Source organism: Nycticebus coucang, chromosome 18, assembly GCF_027406575.1.
Source record: "Nycticebus coucang isolate mNycCou1 chromosome 18, mNycCou1.pri, whole genome shotgun sequence".
In the NCBI taxonomy this organism is placed as follows: domain Eukaryota; kingdom Metazoa; phylum Chordata; class Mammalia; order Primates; family Lorisidae; genus Nycticebus; species Nycticebus coucang.
Window position 1 is genome coordinate 77172606 of NC_069797.1, and position 26318 is coordinate 77198923.

Here is a 26318-nt window from a genome sequence, read left to right on the forward strand (position 1 = left end):
CTGTCCTTGCTCTGGTGGGGCAGGAGACACCACCAGGGAGGGGCTGCTTCCTACTGCTCAGCTGGCCAGATCAGGGCCGCTCCCAAATCCTTTACCAAGCAAGCAGGAGCCCTTCCAATATCCCTGTGCCGGGTGCACACACTGGGAGCAGGGTGCCCTGGCTTCCCCTCCCCTGCTGGCCCGCAGACCCCTGGGTCCTGCTCTCCCCAGGACTCCTCAGCCTTTTTTGGCCCCTGTTGTTGCAGCCCAGCTTCAGACTCTTGAGGGAAGGCTGGCTGCAGGGCCAGGACCTCCAGAGGCCAGGAAGGCGAGGTGACAGGGGCATGACCAGGGTGCTGTGAGCTCTGCCCAGCCAGTGGTGTCATGTGCCCCTGACCTGGGCTCTCTGCCTCAGTGAGGTCTTATTCTGAACCTCTTCCAAGGACTGGAACCCACCCCACACCCCAAACCAGACTCCTCAACACTTGCCCCCTCCCCTCTTCCTCGGGCAACCCCAAGTCAGCAGAAGAGCTGGGCACTGCCTGCTCCCAGGCAGCAAGCCAACAGCAGGGAGGTCCGGGGTAGCAGGCTCCCAGCTCCATCAGATGGATACCTCAGAGCAAAGGCAGCATGAAATATTCATGTAGTAAATGGTGCAATTTTGTCTGCATTCAGCCAACTTCATGTATATTTCAGAGTATTATGAAATGATAATGTTGTGCAACAGAGGCAGGGAGACCAGGCAGGCCGGAGCAGTGGAGGAGGGGGGCTGGGAAATCTCAGGGCAATGACAAAGTGGGGTGGGGAGAAGGACCCTGAACCTTAAGAGCAGAGATGGGGACAACCAACTCTGAACTGGGTGGGCCAGCAGGGATGCAGCTGCTCCCAGATGGGGGAGAGGCCGACAGGTGGGCTGTGGGTGTCCCCAAGGGCTCCAGAATGTGGCAGGAGGCATCCAGCTCCCGTGCCCACTTACACCTCTCCTTATGGCCACCGTGCTCGGGTTTCAGGCTGAGGCCTTGGTGCCGACTCAGCACTGGCTGCCTCTCGGGCACAGAGCAGCAGGGCCTCTGGGAGACGCCGAGCTGGTTCTGCCAAAGAGGCCCCAAATGTGGACCCTTCCTACTCCCTCTGGGTCTACATCATTTGGTGCGTTTGTCCCCAGTCTGGGCCTGGCTTCCTCTACCCAATGAGTCGGATCTGGCCCCTGTTCTGCGGACTGACACACTTGGTGCCACTGGTGAAATGTCTTAGGAGGAAGGTGCACCTGCTGGGCTCTGCAGCATCTCTGGGTCTTGGACACAGAAAGGCCTCCCAGGCAGGCATCTGTCTCCTGGGCCAAGAATGGGGTCTGTGCCATTGCTTCTCCTTTTCTCCATTCTTCATCTACCCTGACTCCAACCCTGGCTTCTCTGGACCAGCCTTCCTGGGACCCACACCAGAGGAAGAGCCCCTGGCTGGGAGGCTTCCCATTCTGAGGGACAGTGACCCCAGAGGCCTGGAAGCCCCATGTGCTGTAGTACCCTGCCTTGAGCTGACTGGGGTGGCGACTGGGTCTGTTTGGCCACCTTCTGCACGCTGTCACTGTTCTAGGGCACTCGTGGGCAGCTAGCCCAGGGGTAAGCAAACACAGCCCTTTGGCCAAATGTGGCTCACTGCTTGTTTGTGTAAATAAAGTTTTATTGAACTTGGCTACACCATTCACTTACATATTGTCTGTGGCTGAGTTTGTGCTGCAACATTATAGTTGCGTTATAGCAGAGATAGGGGGGCCTGCAAAGCCTAACCCAGGTACTGTCTGGTACAGACCACATTTGACAGTCCCTGAGCTAACAACAGTAAAAGTGAGCCCGGCTTGCTGGAACCTCACCGCAGATGGCAACTGGCCTTCTGTGTAGTTTAAGAGAAAACAGGGCACTCTGGAGGGAGCAGGGACTCTGTGCCCTTGGCCGGCTGTGTCTGCCCCCATTGTGGTCCCTAGCAAACCACAGAGCCAGCTGTCTGGTCTGCAGCCTCCCTGGCAAGGGTGGCGGCCCCCTTCCCCTTCCACCCGTGTGGGCCAGGGAAGCCAGGGAGGGGCCGAAGGATATTGGTTCTCTGGAGGGCCCCCAGGTGCCTGGAGAGACCCCACTCTAGTCAAGGACACCTTCCTGCTTACTCCTTGTATCCAGTCTTGGGCTCAGCCCTTGCTCTCCTAGTTGCCCACCCCACATCCTCCAGTCTGTCTGTCCTCATGCCCTGCTTCTGCCCAGGCTGGCGAGGGTGGTGCCCATCAGCACCTCGGCGCTATCCAGTCTGCAGCTGGCCCTAGTGGCTGGAGATCTGACCAGCTCCTGGCCAAGAGCCAGCAGCCATCCATCCACTCTGCCCCCACACCTCCCCCTCCTCCAGGCTCTGAGAGGCCACCAGAGGCCCCACCTGCCATCCACTCATCCCCTCCACACTGACTGCCAGCCTCTCCTGGAGGGCCTGAGGTACTCGATCAGGGCCCTTGGAAGAGACCTGCTAAAAACAGCTGGCCCTGCCTGGGAAAATCAAGCTCCCAGGCAGTAAGAACTGGCCGGTGCCCTACACAATGTCCAGCACATCTGTGGAGCCGATGGGTGAGGTTGTGTGGGAGCTGGGTCTCTTAAGAGCTGAGATGTCCTGGGCCCTAAGCACGGCCCCCTCCCTGCCCCTGAGAGCCTTCTCTGCAGGGGCCAGGGGCCGGTTCAGGAACAACCCTTCCCAGGACACACTGACCACCCTACCACTCCTGGAGAACGAGGGCAGCCGTGTTCTGTCCCATGTGGTGTACCACAGCCCTGGTGACCAAGAGCATCTCCATCCCCTGGCTGCCAGCCCAGCCCTGGATGGTTTCAATGACCTTTGCTGTTTACGGAGAGGCATCAGGAGGAGGGGATCGGGCTCAGCTGGGGCTAGAAGGCCAGGGCAGCTGGTGCTGCCACCATGGTGGCTGAGCTGTGCCCACAAACTCTTGGGTCAAAGTCCTGACCCCAGGACCTGAGGGTGTGTTCAGAGATAAAGCCTCTAAAGAGGTGATGGGGTGACACTGAGATCACTGGGGTGGGCCCTGATCCAATAGGACCAGTGTCATCGTAAGAAGAGGAGATTAGAACCTGGGCAGTGGCAAGAACCCACAACCAGCCGGGCGTCGTGGTGGGTGCGTCTCAGCTGCCCGGGAGGCTGAGGCAGAAGGGTCACTTGCACCCAGGAGTGTGAGCTATGACACCACTGTACTCCAGCCTAGGTGATAGAGCAAGACCCTGTCTCAAAAAACAAACAAACAAACAAACAAGAACAAGAAGAGAAGGGACTGAGGACAAGATGCATCTACAAGCCAAGGAGAGAGGCCTTCGTGGAGTCGGCCCTGGCCCCACCCAGATTTTGGATCTCAGCCTCCAGTCTCCAGACTCTGAGGGGAGAAATGTCTGTTGGTTAAGCCGCTGCGTCTGTGGCAAACCAACACAGCCATTCAGCGGCATCCTGGGCCCCACACCTCAGGGGGACATACGGGGTTAACAATATTCCTGCCTTGTGGGCTGTGCTCATGGCAAAGTAAGATGTGGAGGGCTGGGGACAGGCTTGTCTGTGCTCCCATCCTGTCCTCATGCCTCTCAGCAGCCCCGAGGCTGGGAGGACTTGGCACCTCCCTGGCAGCCTCATCTCTGCCCAATCCCAGACACCCCACTGGAGCCCCCAGGAACACAGCCCAGTGGAACAGCAGCAGGTGTGGCTGGCTCCCCACGGACTCGTGGAGATGAACAATGGGCCTGGGCTGGGCAGGGGCCAGCGATTTTCACGATCACTGAGGGACCCGGGAAGGAGCCCGGCCTGCCCCAGCATCCCTAACTGGCTCCACAGGGCCTCTACTGGGGCTCCCAGATGGAGGTATACACAGCTTCAAGGGCACAAAGGAAGGGAAGCATAGGGTGCCAGCAGGCTCAACGAACACTGCTTAAACGCCTGCTATATGCTAAGTTACCACTAAAGGTAAGTCTGAAGGCCATGTGTGGCTCACACATGGGGACACCGAGCCCACCAGAGCACCAAGATGGTGCAGCTGCTGAGGCCACATGGGGAGGCGGAGCAGGCGTCCCTGGTGTAGGAGAGCAGTGGAGTTTGGGTGCTTGCATGAGTTGGGGGTTACCAGAAAGCTGTGCTAGGTGGCTGGGGCACCTTCTGGGTCAGTGCCCAGAATTGCTGAGGACTTGGAGAGTGGAGCTTGGGATAGTGGGCATCTGCTGAGAAAGACTGAGTGGCAGAAGTTGGGACAGAGAGTCCCTGAGGACAAAGCTGGCCCCTGGCAATTCCTCCTCACAATATGATAGAAAGTGGAAATGACCCCACCGGGGTCTGCCCTGCCTGCTGCCCTGGCTCTCCAGGAGCTCTGAGATTGCCCCCACCCTGGCTTGGCCCAAGCTGCCAAGTCATCTTGGCACTCATGATCATAGGCTGGGCCAGGCCCCGTACGAGTCTGCAGCCACCTCCCGGAGCCCTTGGTTCTGTGTTTCGTTCCTTGTCACAGTGATATTCCCTCGGGAAAGTGCCAGCCTGGTCTCAGCTGAACCCAGGGTGCCGACCACCACCCACTCACCCGGGCTGTGGGACACAGCACAGAGATGGGGCCATGGCAACGCTGGGTGCCCCCAGCTGGGAGGCACTGACACACACGCTCAGAAGCACGTGTTCCCATGCAGCTGTCACACACGTGCCCACACCCACATACAATGACACTTACTCTCCCCCTAAGCCTGCTGAAGAAGGTGAGGGTGGAGCGCCATGCCCAACCCCCTACAGGGAAAGAGCAGCCACAAAACGGTTCAAAGGCTTCAGCCGTGGGCATGTGCCTGTCCAGGCCATGCTCCCGGGTCCCAGAGCAGCCCCACCCCTGGTGGCCCCCCCATTGCCCTCCCTGAAGTGCTGAAAAAATGGAGAATGGATATGGATCTGTGTGTGGCTTCCCTGACCCTGGAAGGGCCGGTGGGTAGCAAGTAGTAAGTATCCAGCTCCACCCCAGGGGACTCTCCTGAGAGCCTTAATTAGATGAAACTGGAGAGTAGGGACATGGATATAGCTCCAGGCCTGGAGGAAAATTCCGAAGTTACACCCTCCCAGATGTGGGGTGAGCTGGGCAGCCTGGAGCCAGGACTGAGCCCCAACATTCTGGCACCCGAGAGAGGGCCAAGTACATGAACACGCAGTGGACAGCAGCTCAGTGCGGCCTCCTGCCTCCTGCTGCCAGGTGCAGCAGGACAGACCCACTGTGGTCTCTGCGTGTGGCCTCAGCTGTTCTGGAAGACCCAGGCCCATGTTCTGACACCTGCCCAGTCCCCAGGCAAGCTGGGCAGGAGCCAGAGTCTGCATCTGTCTGTCCTGTCTTGTGTCTACCCCTGAGCTTTCCCTGGGGCCAGGCCTGGGCTCTCAGTACACCCCCACATACCACCTGCCACCCCTTGAACAAACTCTCAGGCCAGAAAACTGAGGAGGAAGCATGGGACTTGGGATCACCTGTTCACTCATCCGTGTGTGAGCCCCTCCTTGGGCAGGGCCCGGGATCAGCTGGAGCAGTGCCTGCAGGGTAAGACTTCCACCTGGGCCTTGCCCTCTGGGACTTTTTGGTTTAGTTAGAAACAGCCCTTCTACAATACTCTGAAGCAATGACAGAACAGAGACTGCAGCTCCGTCGTGATGGGGACAATCAGGAGCAGTTCCTTGGGGGAGGTGGCTCAGCAAAACCTCAAGGGATGTGCTGGAGTGAGCTAAGTGGGGCCCAGAGAAGTCAAGTCACAGACGCAGGAAGCACAGATATTCCTAAAGTCCAGGGAGCAGGTCAGGTTGGAGGGAGAAGGCTGAGGAGCCCCAAGAAAACTGTCCTTTGCTGCCCATGAACCCCTCAGGGAGCCCTGAAGGAGGCCTGGAAGGGCCTGGGCTCTGGTATACACCCTGGTTCCATCCCATCGTCTCTGCAGATGGGCTGTGCTAGCCACCATCCTCCTGCAGCCCAACACCCCTCGGGGATGCGTGGGGCTCAAGTTCCCCTTGCTCGTCCAGCTGTGACCCTCCCCAAGCCACACCCACACTCGGGGGCACTGGGGCCTCCTGCCACGTCAACTGCAGCCACTGTGCAGCCACGGTGGGACCTTCAGCGGGCAGAGACGGGAAGAAACTCAGGACTGGACAGATCGGAAAACAGCTCCCAGTCTTCCTCCCCTGCCGCCCCTGCTGAGAACTGGGAACCGGATAAAGGAGGGCAAACCCAGGTGGAGGTTCAAGCTCCCTCCTAACCTCCGGTCCCATTAAACCAGCGGCACAATCCCAGCTTCACCTTGCAGAGCCAGACATAATGGGACATTAGAACTGAATTGAATTTCCCTTTAATTACAATGGCCCACAGATATTGTTTAATTTGTATTGAGTTAATGTGGTTTTTCCCTCTCACAATCATGGGATGCCTGCACACGTATTCTTATCCTCTTGGACAGGGGTAGGGCAGCGCCCTGACCCGGGATGCACGCGTCCCACCCCCTGGAGCATCCCTGCCTGGCCCCACCTCCCTGCCCACCTCTGGCCAAGCCCACTGCACAGAGGACGTCAGAGTGGTGTCACATGTCACACAGGGCACACATGCATGAACCATCCTAATAGGCAGGCCAGAGCATAATTTTTCCTCTAATTACATATTCAGCACTTCTGAGAAAATGAGATTTTAGTAATTCAATTGGACCGAGAAGCGGGGCTATAATAAAATGAAATTTGTAACAATCGTGCAGTTAAATTAGTTAAATGGAGAGGAAGGAGCTGTGGAAATTGACCCCTCGATCTCCTAAGGACTAATCAGACATTTGAACTGAGTTGTGCTAACAAAGCCCTCGGGCATCGCAGGCGGGGTGGGGTCTGCTGGATGCAGGTGAAGGAGTGGGGGCAGGCAGAGAGCACACTGAGAAAAGGGGGGTGACAGAGGACAGCTGGGGGGAGACACAGGGGCTGGAGTGAAAAAAACCAAAGGCCCATTTTTTGGACTAAGTGGTTCTCAAACTGCAGTTTTCAGAACATCCCTCAGTGCCATGTGGAAAGGGACAAAGCCACTGAGGAGACCAAGTTTCAGTGCCAGAGACCTCTTGGGGCTCTCCTGAGCACTGGCACCACAGGGCTGTCTGGGCACAGAGGGTGACAGTGGGGCCAGCACTGTAGGGCTCCCCACCTCTCCTCCAGCCCCAAAAGAAAAAGTGCAAGCTGGGAAGAGAAAAGCAACTTCTCTGCCCGCTCAGGACGGCATGGCCACCTCTCCCCCATCTCATCTGGGAGCCTCTGATGCAGGACCTCGGCCACATCCCTCCTCAGAGCCTGGGGTGGCATTCTGCCGAGCACTGTGTCCCAGGCAGAGCCCATCTGCACCTGCCCCCGGGAAGGCAGCAGCTCGAGGCCTTTCTGGCTCAGACCTGCGTCCTGTAGTGTCATCATGCAAGGTGTGGACACCAAGCCCCTGGGGGCCCAGAGGCCAGGCTCCCAGGATGCTTTTAGGCAGCTCCTGCATGTCCTCTTCCTATCCTGTGGAGGTGTCATTCAGGGGACATCCTACTCAGAAGCCCCCCCTCAAATGGAAAGTCACTGGAATCTGAGAGTGGAGGGAAGGATTTGAATGAGAAGACTGTGGCCCTCCATGGCAGAGGCCTGGGCTCATCCCCTGCCTCTCCCCACATAGCACTGGGCTGTCAGCTGCCTGGGTGGGAAAGGCCCAGAGGGCCTCTCCGCCACCTGCTCACTGCCTGGCAGACAGGCCTCACCATCCCAGACCCTGCACCAGGGCCTGCCAGATGCAGCCCAGTTCTCCTGCATTTAGCACCTTCCTGTCCAGGTGCTGGCCTCAACCCTCAGGCCAGATGGCAGCCAGACAAGCCTGCTGGAGCCCACCCCACCCAAACCTCCCCAGAGGGGTCCAGCTCTGAAGGTGGATCCTGCCCCGAAGCTTGGACACACAGCACATTCTAGAACATCAGCAGAAGCAGCTTCCTGCTCCCCTTGCCGGCAGGGCCGACCTCCACCCCGCAGCTCAGACTGAGACAGCTGGAAATCAATAAGGAAATGGGAGCTGTTGGCGTCAGGCATCCTCCCATGCTGGGGCTCTGAGAAGGGCAGGATGGGCAGGCCAGGAAGACCCGGAGGTCCCAGGCCCCCAGGGGGGTGGACATCTGGGCCAGAGGCTGTGGTGGAAAGGCACCAGGGCAGGGAGGAGCAGCCTGTCCAGCAGAAGTTGGGTGTAGGGTGACCAGGTTTGGGAAGAAGAATCTCAGGATCCCTGTGTGCAGCCCATGCTGAGCTCGGTGGGGTCACCCCATTCAACCCTCAAGCACCCCAAGACACAGGTGTGGGAGCATCCTTGATCTGCAGAGGAACAGCATCAGAGACGGCAGAGTCTGTAACTCGGGTGCAGGACAGGGGCTCCCCTGCCTGGCGAGACCCCTCTGGGGGGTAGGCAACATTGTACCCCACCCCCTAGTCAGTCTCAGGAGGAGGTGCTACATAATTGTTGCGAGTGGCCAACTTTGCCAAAGAGAATGATGCCTCCGGCCCTCTGTGGGGGCCCCGGCACTGGGTGCAGATACGGCGACTTACGGGACACTGGAGTAAGGCAAAGTGGCACGGACACCTTTGGTGGAGGCTGGGAGACAAGTTCTAGGTGCAGAAGGTGGGGGTCCAGGTGGCCCCCCTCTGAGCCTCATCTCTCTAGGAAGGGGTGCCCTGATGCACTAGGAGCTAGATCTCGGATGAGCCTAGGCAGCTGGCCAGCACTGGGAGGGCCAGAAGGGTCCAGCTTCAGGGGACGCAAGGGGAATAGGGTGTAGGGCAGAGTGAAATGGGGGTGGGGAGGTCTGGCCCCAACTTCTCCCTGCATCAGAATCGCCCATGGGCTCCCATGTCCTGCTCGTCTTTCCACTCTTGGTGTGGGAGCAGAACAGACTCACAGCACACCATCTGCTAAAGGAAGACCAGCCACACCCTGGCCTCCCCAGAGCAGGAGGAGGCGGCCTCTGTTCCTGAACAAACGCAGCTGGGCCAAGCGGAGGGGCAGGTGGGGTGGCTCAAGCTGGGCAGGGGCCTGTGGTGTGGGTGGGGGCGTGGCATGGCTGAGGCAGACCCCTATCCTCCTTCTCTGCCCCCTGGGCTGGCTTCCACCTCGGGGCTGCAACCAGCCATTCAAATATTTATCGTTTTCACTTTCTGAAAGGGGAATGAAGAGAGAGCAATAGAAAGATGGAGAGAGGAGAAAAAAAATTAGAGTTTCTCATCTAAAAGTTAATTAGTCTAATTGGGTCTAATTAAGAGCCCCTCACAAATGAAGTGCCGGCTTCTCATTTCCTTGGGTTCTCATTTAAGACCAAGCTCGGGAAAGCCTAGGAAGGCTCAGGGCCCCAGGGTGGTGGGGGTGGTGGGGGCGGTGCGTGGCCAGGTGCACAGTCCAGAGCCCTCGGCTGCCAGGACCACATGGGGACTGCCACAGCCCACTCAGCCTGGCCCAGTGCTGTGGCTCCTTCAGTGCGGGGGCTGCAGAGATGCCAGAGCCCTGTTCAGTGGCCTGAGGGTTAGCACCCAGGGCATGGTCCCTGCAGGCTTCTAGAAGTTAGGTGAGGTCAAAGGTCACTAGGGGCTGAGTCCCATCCAGAACATCCCAAGAAACCTGAAGGTGGAAGTGTGTTGCCTGCAGCCAGGCTGGAAGCCAGTGACAAGGGGCATGATTGTTGAGGACCTTCACTCTCCATTGCCCTGCTGGGCTTCCACACGTGCTGGCAGGGGGAGAATGTGACCCATGGGTTTACACACAGGGAAACTGAGGTCCAGGGAGTTGGAGCAGACGTAGCACAGATCTGTGCCCGGTGTAGGGCACACCTGTGGGTAGATCACCACACACTGGGCTGTGCCCATACCGCGCCTACCCTGCTTGTCCTTGGGTGGGCGGGCAGAGGCAGGGCCAAGACCAGTCCCAGAGGGAATGTGGGAGACGCAGCTTCAAGCAGGCACTGCCTCTTCTTTGCACCAGGGGCTCCCACCCCAGCACAGCCACCCCAGGGAGGGGCTGCGGCAGGCCCACATGGGGGCCATGCTCAGGAAAGGGGGCCAGGGCAAGTGGAGGGGGGCCTGCAAGGAGCTGCCGGCCACCTGGGCTCCCATCGCAGACAGCAAAGCAGCAGCAGAAGTGGCCGGAGGGGCTGAGTTCTGAACCAAGATCAAAAGAATTAAGTAGGCTTAGCTCTGAGCTGCAGATGAAGGGGGGCCCCGAGAGCCACCCACAGAGAGCAGAGGCTCAAGGAAGGAGCAAGGGGGCCTCAGAAGGGTGCTGGTGGAGGGCAGATCCCTGGGGAAGGTGCAGCCCCCTCCCCCTAGTGTGCATAGGTTGGGGGCTCAGGAGCTTGGCCCCCACCACCTGCCTAGCCGAGGGAAACCCCCCAGCCTCCCAGAGCCCACCCACCGCTCCTGCCAGGGCTATCCCAAGCCAGGTCTGTGTGTGACCATCACACTGGGCTCCTCGGAGAATGACAATGAGAAGAAGCTACCAAGAAAAGTTTCGGTGACGAAAGTTCTAAGATTTGTCTGTGTGGAAAGTCGCACGGTTTATTAAAAGTGGGTTTTATGGTGAGCAAATTGTACCTCAACAAAGCTGTTAAAAAGTAATGACAAGAGACCGGGGTCCATGCCTTCTGGGAAGCTAGAAACACCACACGCAAATTTAGAGAGCCATGCTCTGGCAGTTCCTGCCATGGCAAGGTGGACACATCACCTGCCAACACACATACGCTTCATGAGGACAGCCCGCTCAGCTGCTCCCGGCCTCAGGTTTTCTCTCCTGTAACACGGGGAGAGACCGACAGGCTGGGCTGCGGGAGACCCATGTAAGAGACTACCAGGTACACGGCCGGGTAAGCTGGGCACCCTTCTCCCCTGCCTCTCCGTGGGGTCTCCATCAGGCTCTGGGGGTCCCCTCCTCTCTCTGGGGTCTCTATCAGGTTCTGGGGGTCCCCTCCTCTCTCTCTGCAGTCTCTATCAGGCTCTGGGGGTCCCCTCCTCTCTCTGGGGTCTCTATCAGGTTCTGGGGGTCCCCTCCTCTCTCTCTGCGGTCTCTATCAGGCTCTGGGCGTCCCATCCTCTCTCTCTGGGGTCTCTATCAGGTTCTGGGGGTCCCCTCCTCTCTCTCTGGGGTCTCTATCAGGTTCTGGTGGTCCCTTCCTCTCTCTCTGGGGTCTCTATCAGGTTCTAGGGTCCCCTCCTCTCTCTGGGGTCTCTATCAGGTTCTGGGGGTCCCCTCCTCTCTTTGGGGTCTCTATCAGGTTCTGGGGGTCCCTTCCTCTCTCTCTGGGGTCTCTATCAGGCTCTGGGCGTCCCCTCCTCTCTCTCTGGGGTCTCTATCAGGCTCTGGGTGTCCCCTCCTCTCTCTCTGGGGTCTCTATCAGGCTCTGGGGGTGCCCTCCTCTCTCTGGGGTCTCTATCAGGCTCTGGGGGTCCCCTCCTCTCTCTGGGGTCTCTATCAGGTTCTGGAGGTCCCCTCCTCTCTCTCTGCGGTCTCTATCAGGCTCTGGGCGTCCCCTCCTCTCTCTCTGGGGTCTCTATCAGGTTCTGGTGGTCCCTTCCTCTCTCTCTGGGGTCTCTATCAGGTTCTAGGGTCCCCTCCTCTCTCTGGGGTCTCTATCAGGTTCTGGGGGTCCCCTCCTCTCTCTGGGGTCTCTATCAGGTTCTAGGGTCCCCTCCTCTCTCTGGGGTCTCTATCAGGTTCTGGGCGTCCCCTCCTCTCTCTCTGGGGTCTCTATCAGGCTCTGGGCGTCCCCTCCTCTCTCTGGGGTCTCTATCAGGTTCTGGAGGTCCCCTCCTCTCTCTCTGCGGTCTCTATCAGGCTCTGGGCGTCCCCTCCTCTCTCTCTGGGGTCTCTATCAGGTTCTGGTGGTCCCTTCCTCTCTCTCTGGGGTCTCTATCAGGTTCTGGTGGTCCCTTCCTCTCTCTCTGGGGTCTCTATCAGGTTCTAGGGTCCCCTCCTCTCTCTGGGGTCTCTATCAGGTTCTGGGGGTCCCCTCCTCTCTCTGGGGTCTCTATCAGGTTCTGGGGGTCCCTTCCTCTCTCTCTGGGGTCTCTATCAGGTTGTAGGGTCCCCTCCTCTCTGAGGTCTCTATCAGGTTCTGGGGGTTCCCTCTTCTGTCTCTGCAGTCTCTATCAGGCTCCGGGGGTCCCCTCCTCTCTCTCTGGGGTCTCTATCAGGCTCCGGGGGTCCCTTCTTCTCTCTCTGGGGTCTCTATCAGGCTCAGGAGGTCCCCTCCTCTCTCTCTGCGATCTCTATCAGGCTCTGGGGGTCCCCTCCTCTCTCTCTGGGGTCTCTATCAGATTCTGGGGGTCCCTCCTCTCTCTCTGCGGTTTCTATCGGACTCCGGGGGTCCCCTCCTCTCTCTCTGCAGTCTCTTATCAGGCTCTGGGGGTCCCCTCCTCTCTCTTTCTCTGTGGTCTCTATCAGGCTCTGGGGTGCCCTCCTCTCTCTCTCTCTCTGAGGTCTCTACCAGGCTCTGAAGTTCCCCTCCTCCCTGTCTCTCGGGTTTCCAGCAGGCTCTGGGGATCTCCTCCTGTCTCTCTCTGTCAAGCTCCAAGAATCCTCTCCTTCCTCTCACTGGGGTCTCCAGCAGGCTTTGCACTCCTGTGAGTCCAGCACTGTCCAGTAAGGCACTGGCCTGAAGCTGTGTGTGGGCCCAAGGGGCACAGATGCACACCTGGCTCTGGGGGCGTTGAGCAGCCCCCTCCCAGCCTCCTGCAGTCTTGGGAGCAACTCTGAAACCCAATTTGCAGACGAGGGAACCAGGCACATAGGCTTAAGACTTCTGATCTCTCACTCCTCATGCTCATGGCTGGCCTGGGTCTGCTGCACCCCCAGGGGAGGGATGCTCGGAGGTCCCTGTTCAGCTGCCCCTCTCGTGTCCAGATTCCTTGCTCTGGATTCACCCCGTGAGCCCTGGGCAGTATAGAGCTCGCCAAAGGCACCATCGATTTCCAAGAAGAGCAGAGGGAAGCAGCCCCCCTGCCCCCGCCCAAGAGAAAGCTCATCCCTCTGCCTCTAGTTGTGGAGGGTGGGGACCCTGGCTGGAGCCAGCCACGAAGGGGGGGACAGGGGAGACAGCAGGGCTGGGTGCAGAGACAGAGGAAGTGCTGAGGGCTCTGGATGTCCAGCCCTGGGGGACACAGCTGGGTCCCGGGAGACATAGGGGCAGGGAGCACTTGGCCAGTGCCTGCAAATTACACTTTCAACCTTAAATTAAAATGAATCTCTGTCATCAACTTGTGAATAGCACAATTACATTGCATCTGCTTGAGTGTGGGTTTAAATTGTTAATTTGCCAAATGGAAATATTTAAGATAAACTACACATTTTGTGACCTTATTTTAGCAATTTCTTTTTTTGAGTTGATAGGTCTGGAGCTTGTGGGAACAGGTGAGGCCAGTGTCCACGGGGGCTGACCCTGCTCTGGGCCTGGGGTTGGCCACCGTGGCTGTTCTGTCACCTGTCCCTTGCTGGCCCATGAGGAAACTGAGGCCCTGCGAGGTGAGGGGTCACTGACGAGGTGTGGGAGGTCCCACCTTTGTGCTTCCCGAGATCCTGCTAGTGTCTGCTGCTTACCCCGATGACTGCTCTGAGGAGACAGGACTTCCCAGCCACTAAGGGCTGTGGCCTCTCCCTGGGTGGCCTCCTCCGTCAGCTGGCATGTTTGGGAACATCCCCCAACCTCTCAGCTTGCCCTGTCCTCCTGGTGGCCTAGTGCTGAGTCACACAGGCACTGTGGGCATACCTCTGTGGTGGCCAGGCATGCCAGCCTGGAGACTGGCTCAGTGCTCACAGTCCCAGGGCCTCAGTGACATCTCGGCTGTGGCCTCAGACATGTGGCCATAATGCATGTGTGCCACCCTTAGGAAACACAATGACTGCACCAAACACAAACTCATTGCTGGGCCCAGAGACCTTCAAAATGGCCTCCTGGGTGCCTGTCCAGCTCCCAGCACAGGGCCCTACTGCAAAAGGCTGGTCCATGGAGACCACGTGAGCCTCACAGAGCTGCCTGCTCAGCCACAGAGCTCATTGAGGAAGCCACCTTCACTTGGGCCCAGGGTGGTCAGACTCCTAGGCTTTTCTTTTCACACACTATTGGGGGTGGGGCCAGGCTTGTACACACTGGCATGTGCAGGTGTGTACCTGCATCCCTCTACTCCCAGGCCCTTCACCCATCATGGGCAGGATGGGCTGGCAAACTTCTCCCATGAGCCCGGTGCTGACTCTCCAGATCACAAACAGTCTGGGATGGAAAAGCCCTCCTGCCTCCCGGTCTGCAGCCCCTTGTGCAGATAGTTTCCTGCTGAGGAAGCCCCACACGTGGGCTCTTGAGCAACCTGGACCCAGCACAAAGGGCCCCCATTGTGTGATTCCATGACATGAGACACCCAGAGTGCACAGTCCGTATGGGCAGACAGCAGAGAGAGGCTGGGATGGGAGAACGGGTCCCCGTGCAGGGTGCCAGCTTCTGGATGGCACAGTGGTTCAGGAGTTAGATGGGGTGCCTGTTGCCCAACTCTGTGAATATACTACAAACCATGGAGTTGTATACTTTACAGGGTGAATTCCAGAATATGAAAATTATACATTAATAAACTCCCACAGATATGAATTATTGAAAGGAAAGGAAGGGAGAACGGAAGGGGAGGACAGACCAGAAGTGGGACGATGCCCCAGCCTACTGCTCCCTCCCATCAAGAAATCCCTGTCCTGTGAGCCTCAGGGTGAACTGCCCTGGTTCTCATCACTGGCAGCCACTCAGCTGCTTCTCTGCTGGGCCTGGTGGGTGTGCAGAGGCTGGAAATGATGGTGGGTAAGATAGAAACCAGCATGTTCCACTCCCCAGGCTGCCAATGGGGCAAAGGCAGGGGTCTCCACCAGGGACGAGTGTGTGTGTGTGGTAGCAGCCCTTCTAAAGAGCTTAGTAATTGTCAGCAAAGGTCTGAGAAAGGGGGACGTGAGCAGACTTGGAGGAGGTGATGCCAGTCAGCTGGCCCTGCTGGACTGTACTTTCCTGACCTCAGAACACACTTGCAGAGAGACCACTTGCCCCACACCCCTGCCATACACCTCCCTGGCCAGGAATGTGGCGCATCGGGGGGGCTGCGGTGCGGGGAGTCACCATCTCCCTGGGAGTGGGGAGTTAAGGATCCCAGCTTTCCTTAGCCCACCTACCTCGCAAATTAGCTTTGGAGTACATCAATGTTGGAGCAGCGGGGCTCAGGCCAGGCGTGCGCACAGAACTAGAGAGAAGGGGCCAGACTTCCAGAAGGCAAGGCCAGGTGTTCACTCCTGCTTGGGGCACTGGCTCCAGTCCAGCCCCAACAGGCCAGAGAGGAGCCCAGAGGCGGGAGCAGGACTTGACAGCCTTCCCAGGAGCCTGCAGCTCAACTGGGCACCCAAGGAGGGCCCCTGGGCTGGTGTAGGGGAGGTCTCTCCATCCATCAGGGAGCCAGGGTCCTGGGGCTCAAGAGGGCCAGAGTATGAGACCTGGGTCAGTCCAGGGCAGAGCACCCTGCCCATCACCCATTAGCAGTACCCTCAAGCTAGAAACCACTGATTCCACACCCACCCTACTTCTAATAAATCTTCCCTGCCTACCCTCGTTCTCCCTTCTACTGTCCCTGGGTTAGGTCTACCTGTGAGTGGCCCACACCTCTGTCCTGCTCTAAAGCTTTCTAGCCACTCCTTTTCCATCTCAAATGAACCTTCTTACCTATAGATCTGATATCTTGTCACCTCTGCTCAAAGACCTTCCATGACTCCTTATCACCTACTAAGAAAAGGCAAAATTCCTTTGGAAACATCCTAGCTGTTGTAGCCCGGGCATCAGGTGTCCTGAGAACCACCCTGAATCCATGAAACCCTTTCTGTCTCCATAAACAGCAGCTTCCATGAGGATGGTCCTGTCCACAGGCCAGCTGCTCTGGGTCTCGTCCCCTCCACACCCAGGGCACAGCCCAGTCCCTCTGACGCTTGCCCAGACCCCCAGATGGAGCTGAGCCTCGCTCCTTCCAGATCGGTCCACTTTGGCAGCACCAGTCCCACGTGGCTGCCGAGCACTTGGGGTGGGCTGTGAGTGAAATGCACGGCGGGATTTCAAAGATTTAGCATCGAGACAGAATGCCAGGTATCTCAATCACATGCATGTCGATTAAACATTGCAAGGGAAACACTTTGGAATGGGTTGAGTAAAAGACATCGTTAACACAAACTTCATCTGCTGCTTTTTACTTTTGTAGACACAGCTCCCAGGAACCTCAGCGCTACACACAGATCCTTTGTTTCTAGAGACAGTGCTGGTTTAGGCCAGGGATTGGCAAACTTTTTCTACAGAGGGCCAGAGAGCAAATATTTTGAGCTTTGCTGGCCATATGGTCCCTGCTGTGACTGCTCAATTCTGCAGCCGCGCAAAACAAATGAGTGTGGCCACGTTTCAAAAAAACTTTAGAAAATAAAATAAAAACAGACAGTGGGACGGATTTGTTCCATTGACCCTTGTTGTAAATCTCCGGCTTCCAGACTTTTAAACAGCACCTAGTTAGTAGAATTTAATTTAAAAAGAAGGGGAGGGGGAGATCCATTAGCCTGGCCAACCTTCTGTTTTAATGAATAGGACTTTAGAAAAGTGACCGGTGGGTATCACTCTCCCTTCACTAAAATGGGCATTCAACACAGGAAGTAAATAGATTTATCTTTATGAAAACGACAGGGTTATTCTGTTTTTGCCCACTTTGCAGTGGATAGTGATGATGCCATCACAGACAGCCTGCACTTGGGACATGGTGGTCTGGTCTGAGGCCCGTGGCTGCAGGAGGGATCTCAGAGGCTGCCCCATCCACAGCCCTGGAGGAACGCCTTGCTCTGGATGCCAATTCCAAAAGAGGGGATCTGGGGAACTTGGTGGTCTGCATTTCTAGCTGGGTCTCAGAGCTTCGAGGCCCTAGAGTTATTTTGTCCAACAGAAGGGCCCAGATCTGTCCAGCGCAGTTAACCATGAGCCCACATGACCGAGGCACTGGACTCTTGGCTAGTCTGAACAGAGACGTGGAGCTCGTGTAACGTCTACACCCAACTCCAAAGACTGAGCACAAATACAGGAGTGGGCGCTGTCTCCTTACTGACTTGCCTCCTGCTGGTCATTTTGGAGGATGATAAAATTAGGATATGCTGGTGTAAATAAAATGCATTATTAAAATTCATTTCACCTGCTTCCTTCCCCCTTTTTAAAATAGCTGACAATGAATGTCTGTGGGACAGCATCACTATGGAGCCTCTCAGAGAGCCAGGCAGCCTCAGTTGAATTCCACTGGTGACGGGGAGCTTACCACCTCTCAAGACAACCACTGCTAAAGGGGATTACCACCAGAAACGTCCTTCGAGATTTTTCTCCTTTAAAACTACTGCCGTTCCCAGCCTCTGTCCTGTGTTGCCTGGTGATGCCGGCAGAAAGGCCCCTTCTCTTTTAGGTGCCAACCTACAGACTTGTGAGGACAGTCTACCGAGATCCCTGTTAAAAGCCCCTGAGCCCACAGTGGTCTTCCTAGTCACCTTCCCTACTATGCTATGGTATGGCAGTTCTAACACACTCGGTCTCTGTACGGGGCTCAACTCCCCCAGGGACCTGGGACGGCAGGTTTGAGTGGCACTGACCCGGTCATTCAGTGACAAGGGAAGGAGGCCGGGGAGGAGAGTCCAGCCAGGCAAAGCTGTGATCAGAGCTTTCTGCCTGTTTTCTGACCCAGGCCTTGTCCCCTTGCCTCACCGGGCACCTTGAGACATGTTCGTTTTTCATACCCTCTGCCTTCCATAGCAATGGGTTCTGTGCAGGTAGGCTTTACACTCTCCCTCCCCCTGGGAGTGTGCAGAGCTTGGCACACAGGCAGCTGAGGCTGAACTGCTGGGGGCCTCCTGGGGGGCCGATGACATCTTAGTTACCCTGGACTGCAGGGCCATCGGCAGGGCAGCAGAGTGTCCGCTCATCACATCTGTATTTCTTTTGCTTCCTTTTGGTTCCCCTTTAATTGCCTGATCCAATTCCTTCTTAAAGAAGGAATCCCATTCAGTCATGTACACCAGGAGCAACAGAATAAGCTGAGGACAGCCCTAGCCCAGGAGGGGGGTCGTGAGCGGAGGTGGTGGGGCCCAGGGAAATCTCCAGGGTGGAATACTTGGTAACTGGTTCTCTGGAAGCAGGGCCCGAGTCTCCACCATCATGAGGCTCTCCCCTGCCCTGGACAACATGTGACCCCACACACACTCCTGTCCCCTCTCCAGCTCGGGGCCCCGAGCAGCCAGGTGAAGGTGACATTTGTCTAAATGAGACTAAGGCCTGGGAGCAGGTGACCTTTGAGTAGCAGGACTGAGCATGGTCTGACAAGGTAGGGCCATTAATACTAGCAAAACACACCTTCGCCCAGGACACTTCCCTTCCCAGAATGGCTGCCCATCTGCTGCTGGTCGGACCCACCAGGGGCTCTGTCTGTGCCGCCCCCCGCCCGTGGCCCCCCAGGCATGCCTCGTGCCCACCTGCCCCTTCCGGCATCCTTCTCGCTGTGCCTAGCTAGCTTTTTTGCCTCTCTGAAAACTCTCTGCATCTCCCTTCCCGTGAGCATGAGCACTCCTCAAGGGTGGGGACGCCACCAAGCCTGGGTCTGTCATGCAGGACCGGTAGTCCTGGTGTTATTGAATGGATGGACGGACGGACGGCTGAATGGCACTCTGGCACTGTGATGCCACCTGCCCTGAGCACCTGCCGTGAGTCCACCGGTGTCCTTACCCTTCAGGTGAGGAAGCAACGACTCTGAGGGGCCAGGAGCTCGCTCTGCACCAGAGAGACCCAGGACAGTTGACCCCACCCCCCACTGGGAGTCCCCTGTCATAACGGTTTCAGGTGGATACTGCAAGGTCTGTGGCCTTCCCGCCTGGTGTGGGAGTGACTTTCCCAAGGTCTCCTGTGTGACTCTGGGGTCCTCTCCCAGGGTATATTGGATGGAGGGGTGGGATGAAGCAGCCTCCTTCCTGTCCCAAGGCAATCCAGGGACCAGGACATAGGACACCTGGAGTGACCCGGCTCCCCAGTGCTCCCGAGACACTTGGGTCAGATGCTCTAAGCTGACTCACCGAAGCAGACACTGAGCACACGAGAGATGCCACCTCTCAGGGTGACTGAACAGCTGGTGGGGAGGCCCGGTGGGTGGTGGGGAGCAGGCAGGAGCCTCTGCTGCCCCGAAGGCTCTCTGGAGAGATGACGCAAAGCCCTGCCTGAGGGGCCTGGCCACAGGCCGCCCAGCTGAAAGGGGAAGATGAGCACCGGCTGTCCTCAGACCGCCTCGGGGGCTCTGGACGTGTCCTCATGACCAGAGGCTGCTGCCCTGGGACGAGTTTCTGTGCTTGAGCTTGTCTCCGAGCCCTAGGAAGGGCAGGACAGGGGTCTTCTATCCCTGACTCTGAAGCCAGGGCCTGCTGTAGGGCCGGCCTGGCACCAACATGCTCAGTGCATAATTCATGACAGGCTGACCTCTGGGGGTGCTGACACCCCTCTTCACCTTCTCAGGAGGATCCCAGGCCTGGGGCACCATGCTAGGGTATGAAGACCCAGGAGATCCTGGCCTGGTGGGGATGGCACTTGCTCCCACTGCCTCTGTGTGGTTGCTGCAGCTGGTGGGGAGGGCTGGCTGGCACCAGGGCTGGCCCAGAGTGCCCTGGAGCAGCAGCTGGGCAGAGTGGCCCCAGGCTTCCTGCCCAGGCCCCAGCCTGGGTCTCCTTCTCCTTCCAGAGCTCGACTTGTTCCCTGAAGGGCCCCCGTCTCCCAGGATCACACTCTGTAAGTCAGAGTCAGTCCTGCTAGCCTCAATAAAGGCAATTTATCCCACACGTGAACCGCTGACAGAGCCTGGTGACCCTGAGGTGGATGGGTTGGCTGGAGGAGGTCATGGGGGTGGGGTGGGGTGGGGTGGGGCCCAGAGCCCAGGAATGAAGCAGACTGGAATCTTCTGGGAGGCAGTGGGGTGGGGGGCAGCTTCAAGGGAAGAAGCAAAGAGAAAATGAACCCGGGAGAGAAGAGAGAAACTACTCAGGGAATGGAGGAAAATGAGGAGAGGAAGAGGCTTAAAGGCATGGAAAATTCTAGGGGCAATGAGTGGTTTGATGGCAGGAGAAAAGGGGAGAAGAGCAGTGCAGATGGTCCGAGAGAGAGGAGACGGCCTTTAGTCGCTTTTATAGGTGCTCCAGCCACTGCCCTGTGTGATGCTCATCCCTTGCCCTGCAGGTCACACCAGGCTCCTGGGTCCCACACCCCTCTGGACGCGGCCCCCACCCCCCCAGGGGATGTCTGCCCCGGCTCTGGCGCCACGCCGGCCTGGCTGGGGCTGGGTGGGTGCCAGGTTTGCAAGCACCTCCCCAGAGCTGGCCAGAGGCCACCGCCAGCCTCCTCCTCTGGCCAGTTCCCACTCCCAGTCCTGCCGGAACCTGATATTCTGCTTCGAGCCGCCTTCGGGCTGCTGTCCCCAGGACCAGAGGACAGGAGACAGAAGGGCATGTGGGCTGGGATCTCGGCCTCCGCCTCCTCCAAGGACAGCCGCCGTCTGTGCTTCCCAAGTTGTGCAGTTCAGCGTCTGCCCCGCTGTGCCATGGTGGAGAGGGAAGGCTGCGGGCAGATTCTCTGCATGGCCACAGCATTCTTTCCTGCCCCCGGTAACCTCCCAGCACACCAACTGGCAGTCGGCCTAGCCCCCCTGCTAGCCAAACCTGCTCCTCTGGCCTGAACCAGCTGGACAGCTGGGGAGGACGCTGGCACCACTGATACTGCCCACCAAAGCTGAGTCCTAGGATGGGTTGGGTCAGGGTGAGCCTTCTCTGTGTCTCCATCCCTGAGCCTTGGTGCAGGGGGAGTGAACATTTCACTAGTGATTCCAGAGGCCCAGCGCGTGATTTGAATCCAGCTCACTCAGCCATGATCAGGGGGTTTTGCAGCTTCTTTAAAGGAACTGGAAAATCCTATAGATCCTGTTCTGTGCAGAGTCAGCCGCTCCCCAACCACGTGGGCCACCCCACACCCTGGTCCTCTCCAGACTCTGAGACACCGAGATGTGCTGATTGGGGCTCAGAAGACACCCCAATGAGGGAGGAGCCCCAGTCTCTGGGCAGATTCCCCCCAGGGAATGCAGAAGTCCCAGGCTGCCGCTGCCCGCCCCACACAGCCTTCACGATCTGCCAGGTCTGAATACCATCTCGCCACTCCTCTGCCCAGCTGCCTGAGACTGTGCCCAGGGTGGGGCTCTCTCCTTGGCCATTGCTCCCCTGCTCCTACGGGATCCTTACACCCTATAGTGTCCACCATCCACATTTACCCTTTATCCAGCAAGACACAGCTCCAGGCTCAGCCACTCACCCTGCGGGACAAGTTACCACACTCAGGTGTCCCAGACAGGCCCCTTCTGCTCTTCCCAATGCCAAAGGCATCTCCTATATCTTGCTGGGTGTCAGGGTGCCAGGAAACCCAGGCTAAAGCTCTGCAGGGAAGCCACGAAAGAGGTGAAGCCTTGAGAAGGCTCCAGCTGATGTGGTTTTTCTGAAAGTGTATGGAAGGGACCCTACTTCTCCAATCTTTGCTATTCATGAGAACATGAGACAGGCTCGAGCCCCAACCCTGGAGCCAGCAGCCCGGGCTGGACGCCGGGCTCTGCCCTTCTGCAGCGGCACAATTAGCACATTACCGAATCTTCCTGTGGCTCAGTTTCCTCATCTGTAAGATGTGCACATGTGCATACAGAGCAGATTCCAGAACGAACGGCAGCCACCATGGAACAAAAACTGGGGAAGAACCTGCGAGTATTACTGGGTTGTTTTAGTAAGAAAAGCAAAGTGGTTTCTCCTGCAGTGATGGACCCTTCAGGCATAGGAGGCCAAGACAAAGTGTCACCTGCCTGGCCAACTACTTGTCTGGTTAAATTCTCCAGGTCAAAGGGTAATTTGGGGCCTGTGGCTCTGGCCAACAGACCAGACCTGGACAGTGATGGACTTCCGAAGATGCAGGTGGACAAACTGCCAGTCTGCACCTTTCCCCTCCCTGCTGGCTGTAGGCTACTCGCCAGCACCCAGGCAGTCCCACGAACGAGTGTGTCTCAGACAGGGCTCCTGGAATCACCTCTAGTCTACCAGTGACACGCCAATGGCCCAGGGAAAGGACTAAACGCCGAGTGCACACGAGGTGCAAGAGGCAGGCTCTGTCTGCCACAGTAATTAATCCTTATTGCAGATTTCTGTGATTAGCAGCCTCCTTACCTCAGAGCAAAGAAGGAACGATTATTAATAAGACCAGTGCTCCCTAACAAATCTCAGAACAGACCCCGGAGACCCCAGGCTGCTCCACAGAAGCAACCCACTCAGCATCGTGAAGCTGCACGGACATGCCATGCTCTCCATGCAAACTTCTGTGATCGGAAACGATTACCGAGCGGTGGAGACTACCTGGGATTTGGCTTGACTACGCACATGAAGACAGCAGCATCCACGGAACTCACGCTCCCCCACCCCTTGACGGCCCGGGGTCTGCCAACTTTCCAGGGTTGGTGCCTCCCACCAGGCAGCCCTGTTTCCAGCCCCCTGCCCAGAATGTGCCTTCTATACGCTAAAGCACTCAACGGCTGTCTTCCCCCAGAGCCATCTACCTTCACAATGCTGGAATGATAAGATGCTCTTTTATAGGACACTGCAGTTTAATAATAAAGTAATTACTGTGACAAAATCCCACTTTGTGAGCTTGGGGCTTTCTTCCTCCCATGCACTAAAACTTGTCTCCACTGGGTCTCAGAGAAGGGCCTCCTGGGGAGTCTGGGGATCCTCTGGATTTTCAGACAAGGCCCTTCTTGCCCTGAAAGGTACCTGGTATCAGCTCTACCCCTCGCTGGCCACAATGCCCCAGGGATAACAGCTTCAGGACCCCTAGAAGAGGCCATATGTGGGGGAGCCATGCCCTGAGTTTCCCTGCAGGGAGCAAGGCTGGGGCCTGATGGGGTGGAGGAGTGGGGCCCAGCGGTGGGCAGGGATGGGAGGGGAAGAAGGCCTGGAAGGGGTGAGGCAGGTCCAGGAGTGCCACTCACGAACTCCTAACAAGTGACAGAGCCCAAACCACCACTGGACTCCTCCATGGGTCAGGTGGCCTTGAGTCATCCCACAGATGGTTAAGAGCTCTGAGAAATACTACCACCGCTGCTGGGGAGAGGGGCTTCCAGGGGAGGGGGGGCATTGGATGACAACCACTTCTAATTAATTACAGAACTGTGTATCTCAAAAGGGACATGGCCCCATCCCCAGCCTACCTGGGGTCGTGCCCATCCCAGCAGAAAAAGGTTAATGACGCTTTAGTAGCAATCGGAATTCGAAGGGTTGAAGTTTTAGTTTTAAATTTCCAGTTCAGAAGACTACAGGTTCAGAGAGCCTGCCTGTTTAAACGCTGCATCTCAATGCGTCTCTTGTCTTGCTTGATTTCACGTCTTTTGCTCCTGTTCTTATTATCAAATGTGCTGTTGAGAGTGAATACACAGCCTGCATGTGGCACGCGCTCAGTCAGCCGGCCTGCAGCCCCCACCTGGGAGGCTAGAGGACAGGTAGGCTCTCATTTCTAGAGGCCTGGCCAGGTGCGCCCGGCCTTCCTCCTGTGGCCTTCACCTCCAGGGGATGCTGTAGGCTCTCTCTCACTCCAAAGGTGGTTTGGGACAAGCTGGGACCTGAACTTAACGTCATTATTTATTTTATAATGATGGCCCTGGACCACCAGACCTGTGTGCGCTCCCATAAAAACAGGCACGAACAAATAGCCAGGAGATGACTGCATTCTAGATCTTTCCATGGCCCGCTGAGACACATGGCTGGCCACCCCTGCAGAAAGGCTGCAGACAAGGGAAGGAAACCCGATGCGTCTGAGCCTGGTGCAATGGGTACAGACTGCTGTCCTGGATGTAACTGGGATGGGCATCGCTCGTCGGAAAGTCTTTTTTTGCCTTCCTGCTGTTCCTACAAAAAAGCTGACGAATGTCGCCCATCAAGGCTGCATTCACCTACCCCTGGAAAAATCAGGGTGTCCCACCCATTTTGGTGGATTCACCCCAACTTTGAGTGCTGGGGGCCTGACTACATCGAGACGGTGCCGATGTGTGTCTGCCCCTGTTCAGACGTTTGCCCCTACTTCACCTCAACTTAGTTGGGGAGGATTATGTATCTGAGGAAGACACTGAGGGTCAGGGTGGTAAAGAAACTTGCCTAAGACAACACAACCACTAAGTCACAGACTAGTCTCCAGCCCAGGACTCCAGTTCTAAGCCCTCCGCTCCACCAATAGAGCCCAGAGCTTGTCTGAATTACACATCCGCAGGCCCTGTCCCGAGACCCCCAGTCATTCCTGTGCTCACAGAAGTTCGGGAGGGGCTGAAATGCAGACCTCTAAGCCCCACTCTGACACATCTATTACTTAAAGATGATAAGGAATAGTTCAAGCTGACCACGGTCTGCACTTGAACAACCTGCCTGTGGATCTTAAGATTTCCCCCCCCAGTGGCTCTTGAGCTGTATCCCAGAGTCCTCCGTCCCCCAGTGTCACAGGTGGTCCTAGGCAAGTGTGGCCAAAGGCTGCTCAATGCCACTAGCCACCACCCTCTGCTCTTAACCACCATGCAGTCCTCTGGCATTTCTGCAGTGGCTGCTGTTTGGCAACCCCCACTGCATGGAGCCTTGTAAGGGGTGCCCAGAGGCTCAGGGCCTGGGTGCCCTGGTGCAGCTCTGAGGGCCATTGCGGCCTGCTGTGCCCACCACTCCTGAACCACCTTCTACACTCCCTGTAGAGCCCAGGGGGCACAGCAGACAGGAACCCAGTACCCAAAGGCCCAGCTCCACCTGGAGCCTCATACTGTGTCCAAGAAACACACCTCTCCATTCCTCCTTCATGAGCTTGTGGCGGTGGGGTGGGGGGCGTCTTCAATAGACTGGCCTGGCCTGACCATCTGCCAGAGGGTACCACCCCGTACCCTCTGTCTTCTCCACACCCAGCCCAGGGTGCAGACCTAGTCCTAGGGGAGCCCGCTTACTGGGCCAGACAGGCCCCGGGAAGATTTCACAGTCCCCCCAGGTTCACCCTGCAGGCCCAAGCAGAGGGTGAGGGTGTGAACTGAAGAAAAGCAGCTGCCACAGCCCTGGGAGGGAGGGCAGGCCAGGGTGGGTGAAGCCAGGGTACTGCAGCCCCAGCTGGTTCGGCCAAGCTGGCGCAGCAGCCCGGGGAGGCCCGGGGCGAGGGAGTGCTTCTCTGCCCCCAGGGCAGGCCTGGGATGGCAAAGATTACGCATTTGGGTGGGAGCTCGGGACCCCCGCTCCCCTCCCCCGCGCGCAGCCAGCGAAGCAAGCGGCTGCTGCTCTGTGCGCATCTCCCTACAGGGCATCCCAGCAATGGGGGCTTGGAGTCTCTCGGGGTTCCTGCTTCCCCAACTCGCCAGCCCAAGCCTCCTGCGCAACCCCACAGATGGCAAAAGTCTAGCTCCAGCCCCTTCCCGGCTCGGAGCTCCCAGGCCTCCCTTGCCAGGCGGGTGGCCCGCCTCCCCCCAGGCCCAGCACGCAGTCTGCGCTGCAGCAGAGCTCAGCGCCCCCGCCGCCGCCTCCACGAGGCCCCTGGGCTTTCCCATCGCGGCCAGGTGAGGGCCCAGATCCCCATCCCCGCGTCCCCAGACGCCCAGAGCGAAGTTCCCCAAAGTGACCCAGGCGCCAAGAACCCCCACCCCGTCCCCTCGGGCTTCCCCCGAGACTCCGCCCGCCGCCCCCTCCCGCGCCTTCGGAAAAGTTGCGAGCAACGCCCCAAACTCCAGCCCCCCCGCCGGCGCGCAGCGCGCCCCAGCGCCCCCGCGCTCTCCCGACACTCAGGGGCGCAGTCCCCCCAGCCCGGGAGCCATGACGCGGGGAGTGCAGCGAGGCCACCGGCGGCGACGCGAGGGCAGCCGAGCGCCGGGCGTGGGCATCTGTGCGGGGCGCACGTGCGCGGGGCCGGGGGCGCTTACCTGTTGGAGGTAGAGGAAGGCGGGCGGGCAGGGCACGGAGTGCGGGAGCATGCTGCCCGAGTTGGACAGCAGGAGGCAGCCCGAGTTCGCCATGGAGCACAGCATGGGGCGGCAGGGGGGCGCCCCGCGGCCGGCGCCGGCTCTGCGCTCGCTGCGTCCCTCGGTGTGTGCGCGCGCCCTGCCTCCCGGGCGCCCTCCCTGTCTCTCTCCTCTTCCTCCGGCCTCCC

General features: G+C 58.0%; 1 protein-coding gene across 10 annotated transcripts in view; it reads right to left on the bottom strand.

Moving 5' to 3' along the window:
• RBFOX3 (RNA binding fox-1 homolog 3) overlaps positions 1–26318 on the bottom strand; it is a 395158-nt gene that overhangs the window by 44409 nt on the left and 324431 nt on the right. For 6 of the 10 annotated variants that reach the window (XM_053569056.1, XM_053569046.1, XM_053569055.1 and 3 more), the window contains exon 1: positions 26092–26279. The exons of the other annotated variants lie outside the window; for them this stretch is intronic. In XM_053569056.1, coding sequence (XP_053425031.1) covers positions 26092–26196 — 105 coding nt within the window. In that variant the 5' untranslated portion in view covers positions 26197–26279. Of the gene's footprint in view, positions 1–26091; positions 26280–26318 lie in introns of those variants that run through there. 10 annotated transcript variants of the gene reach the window in all.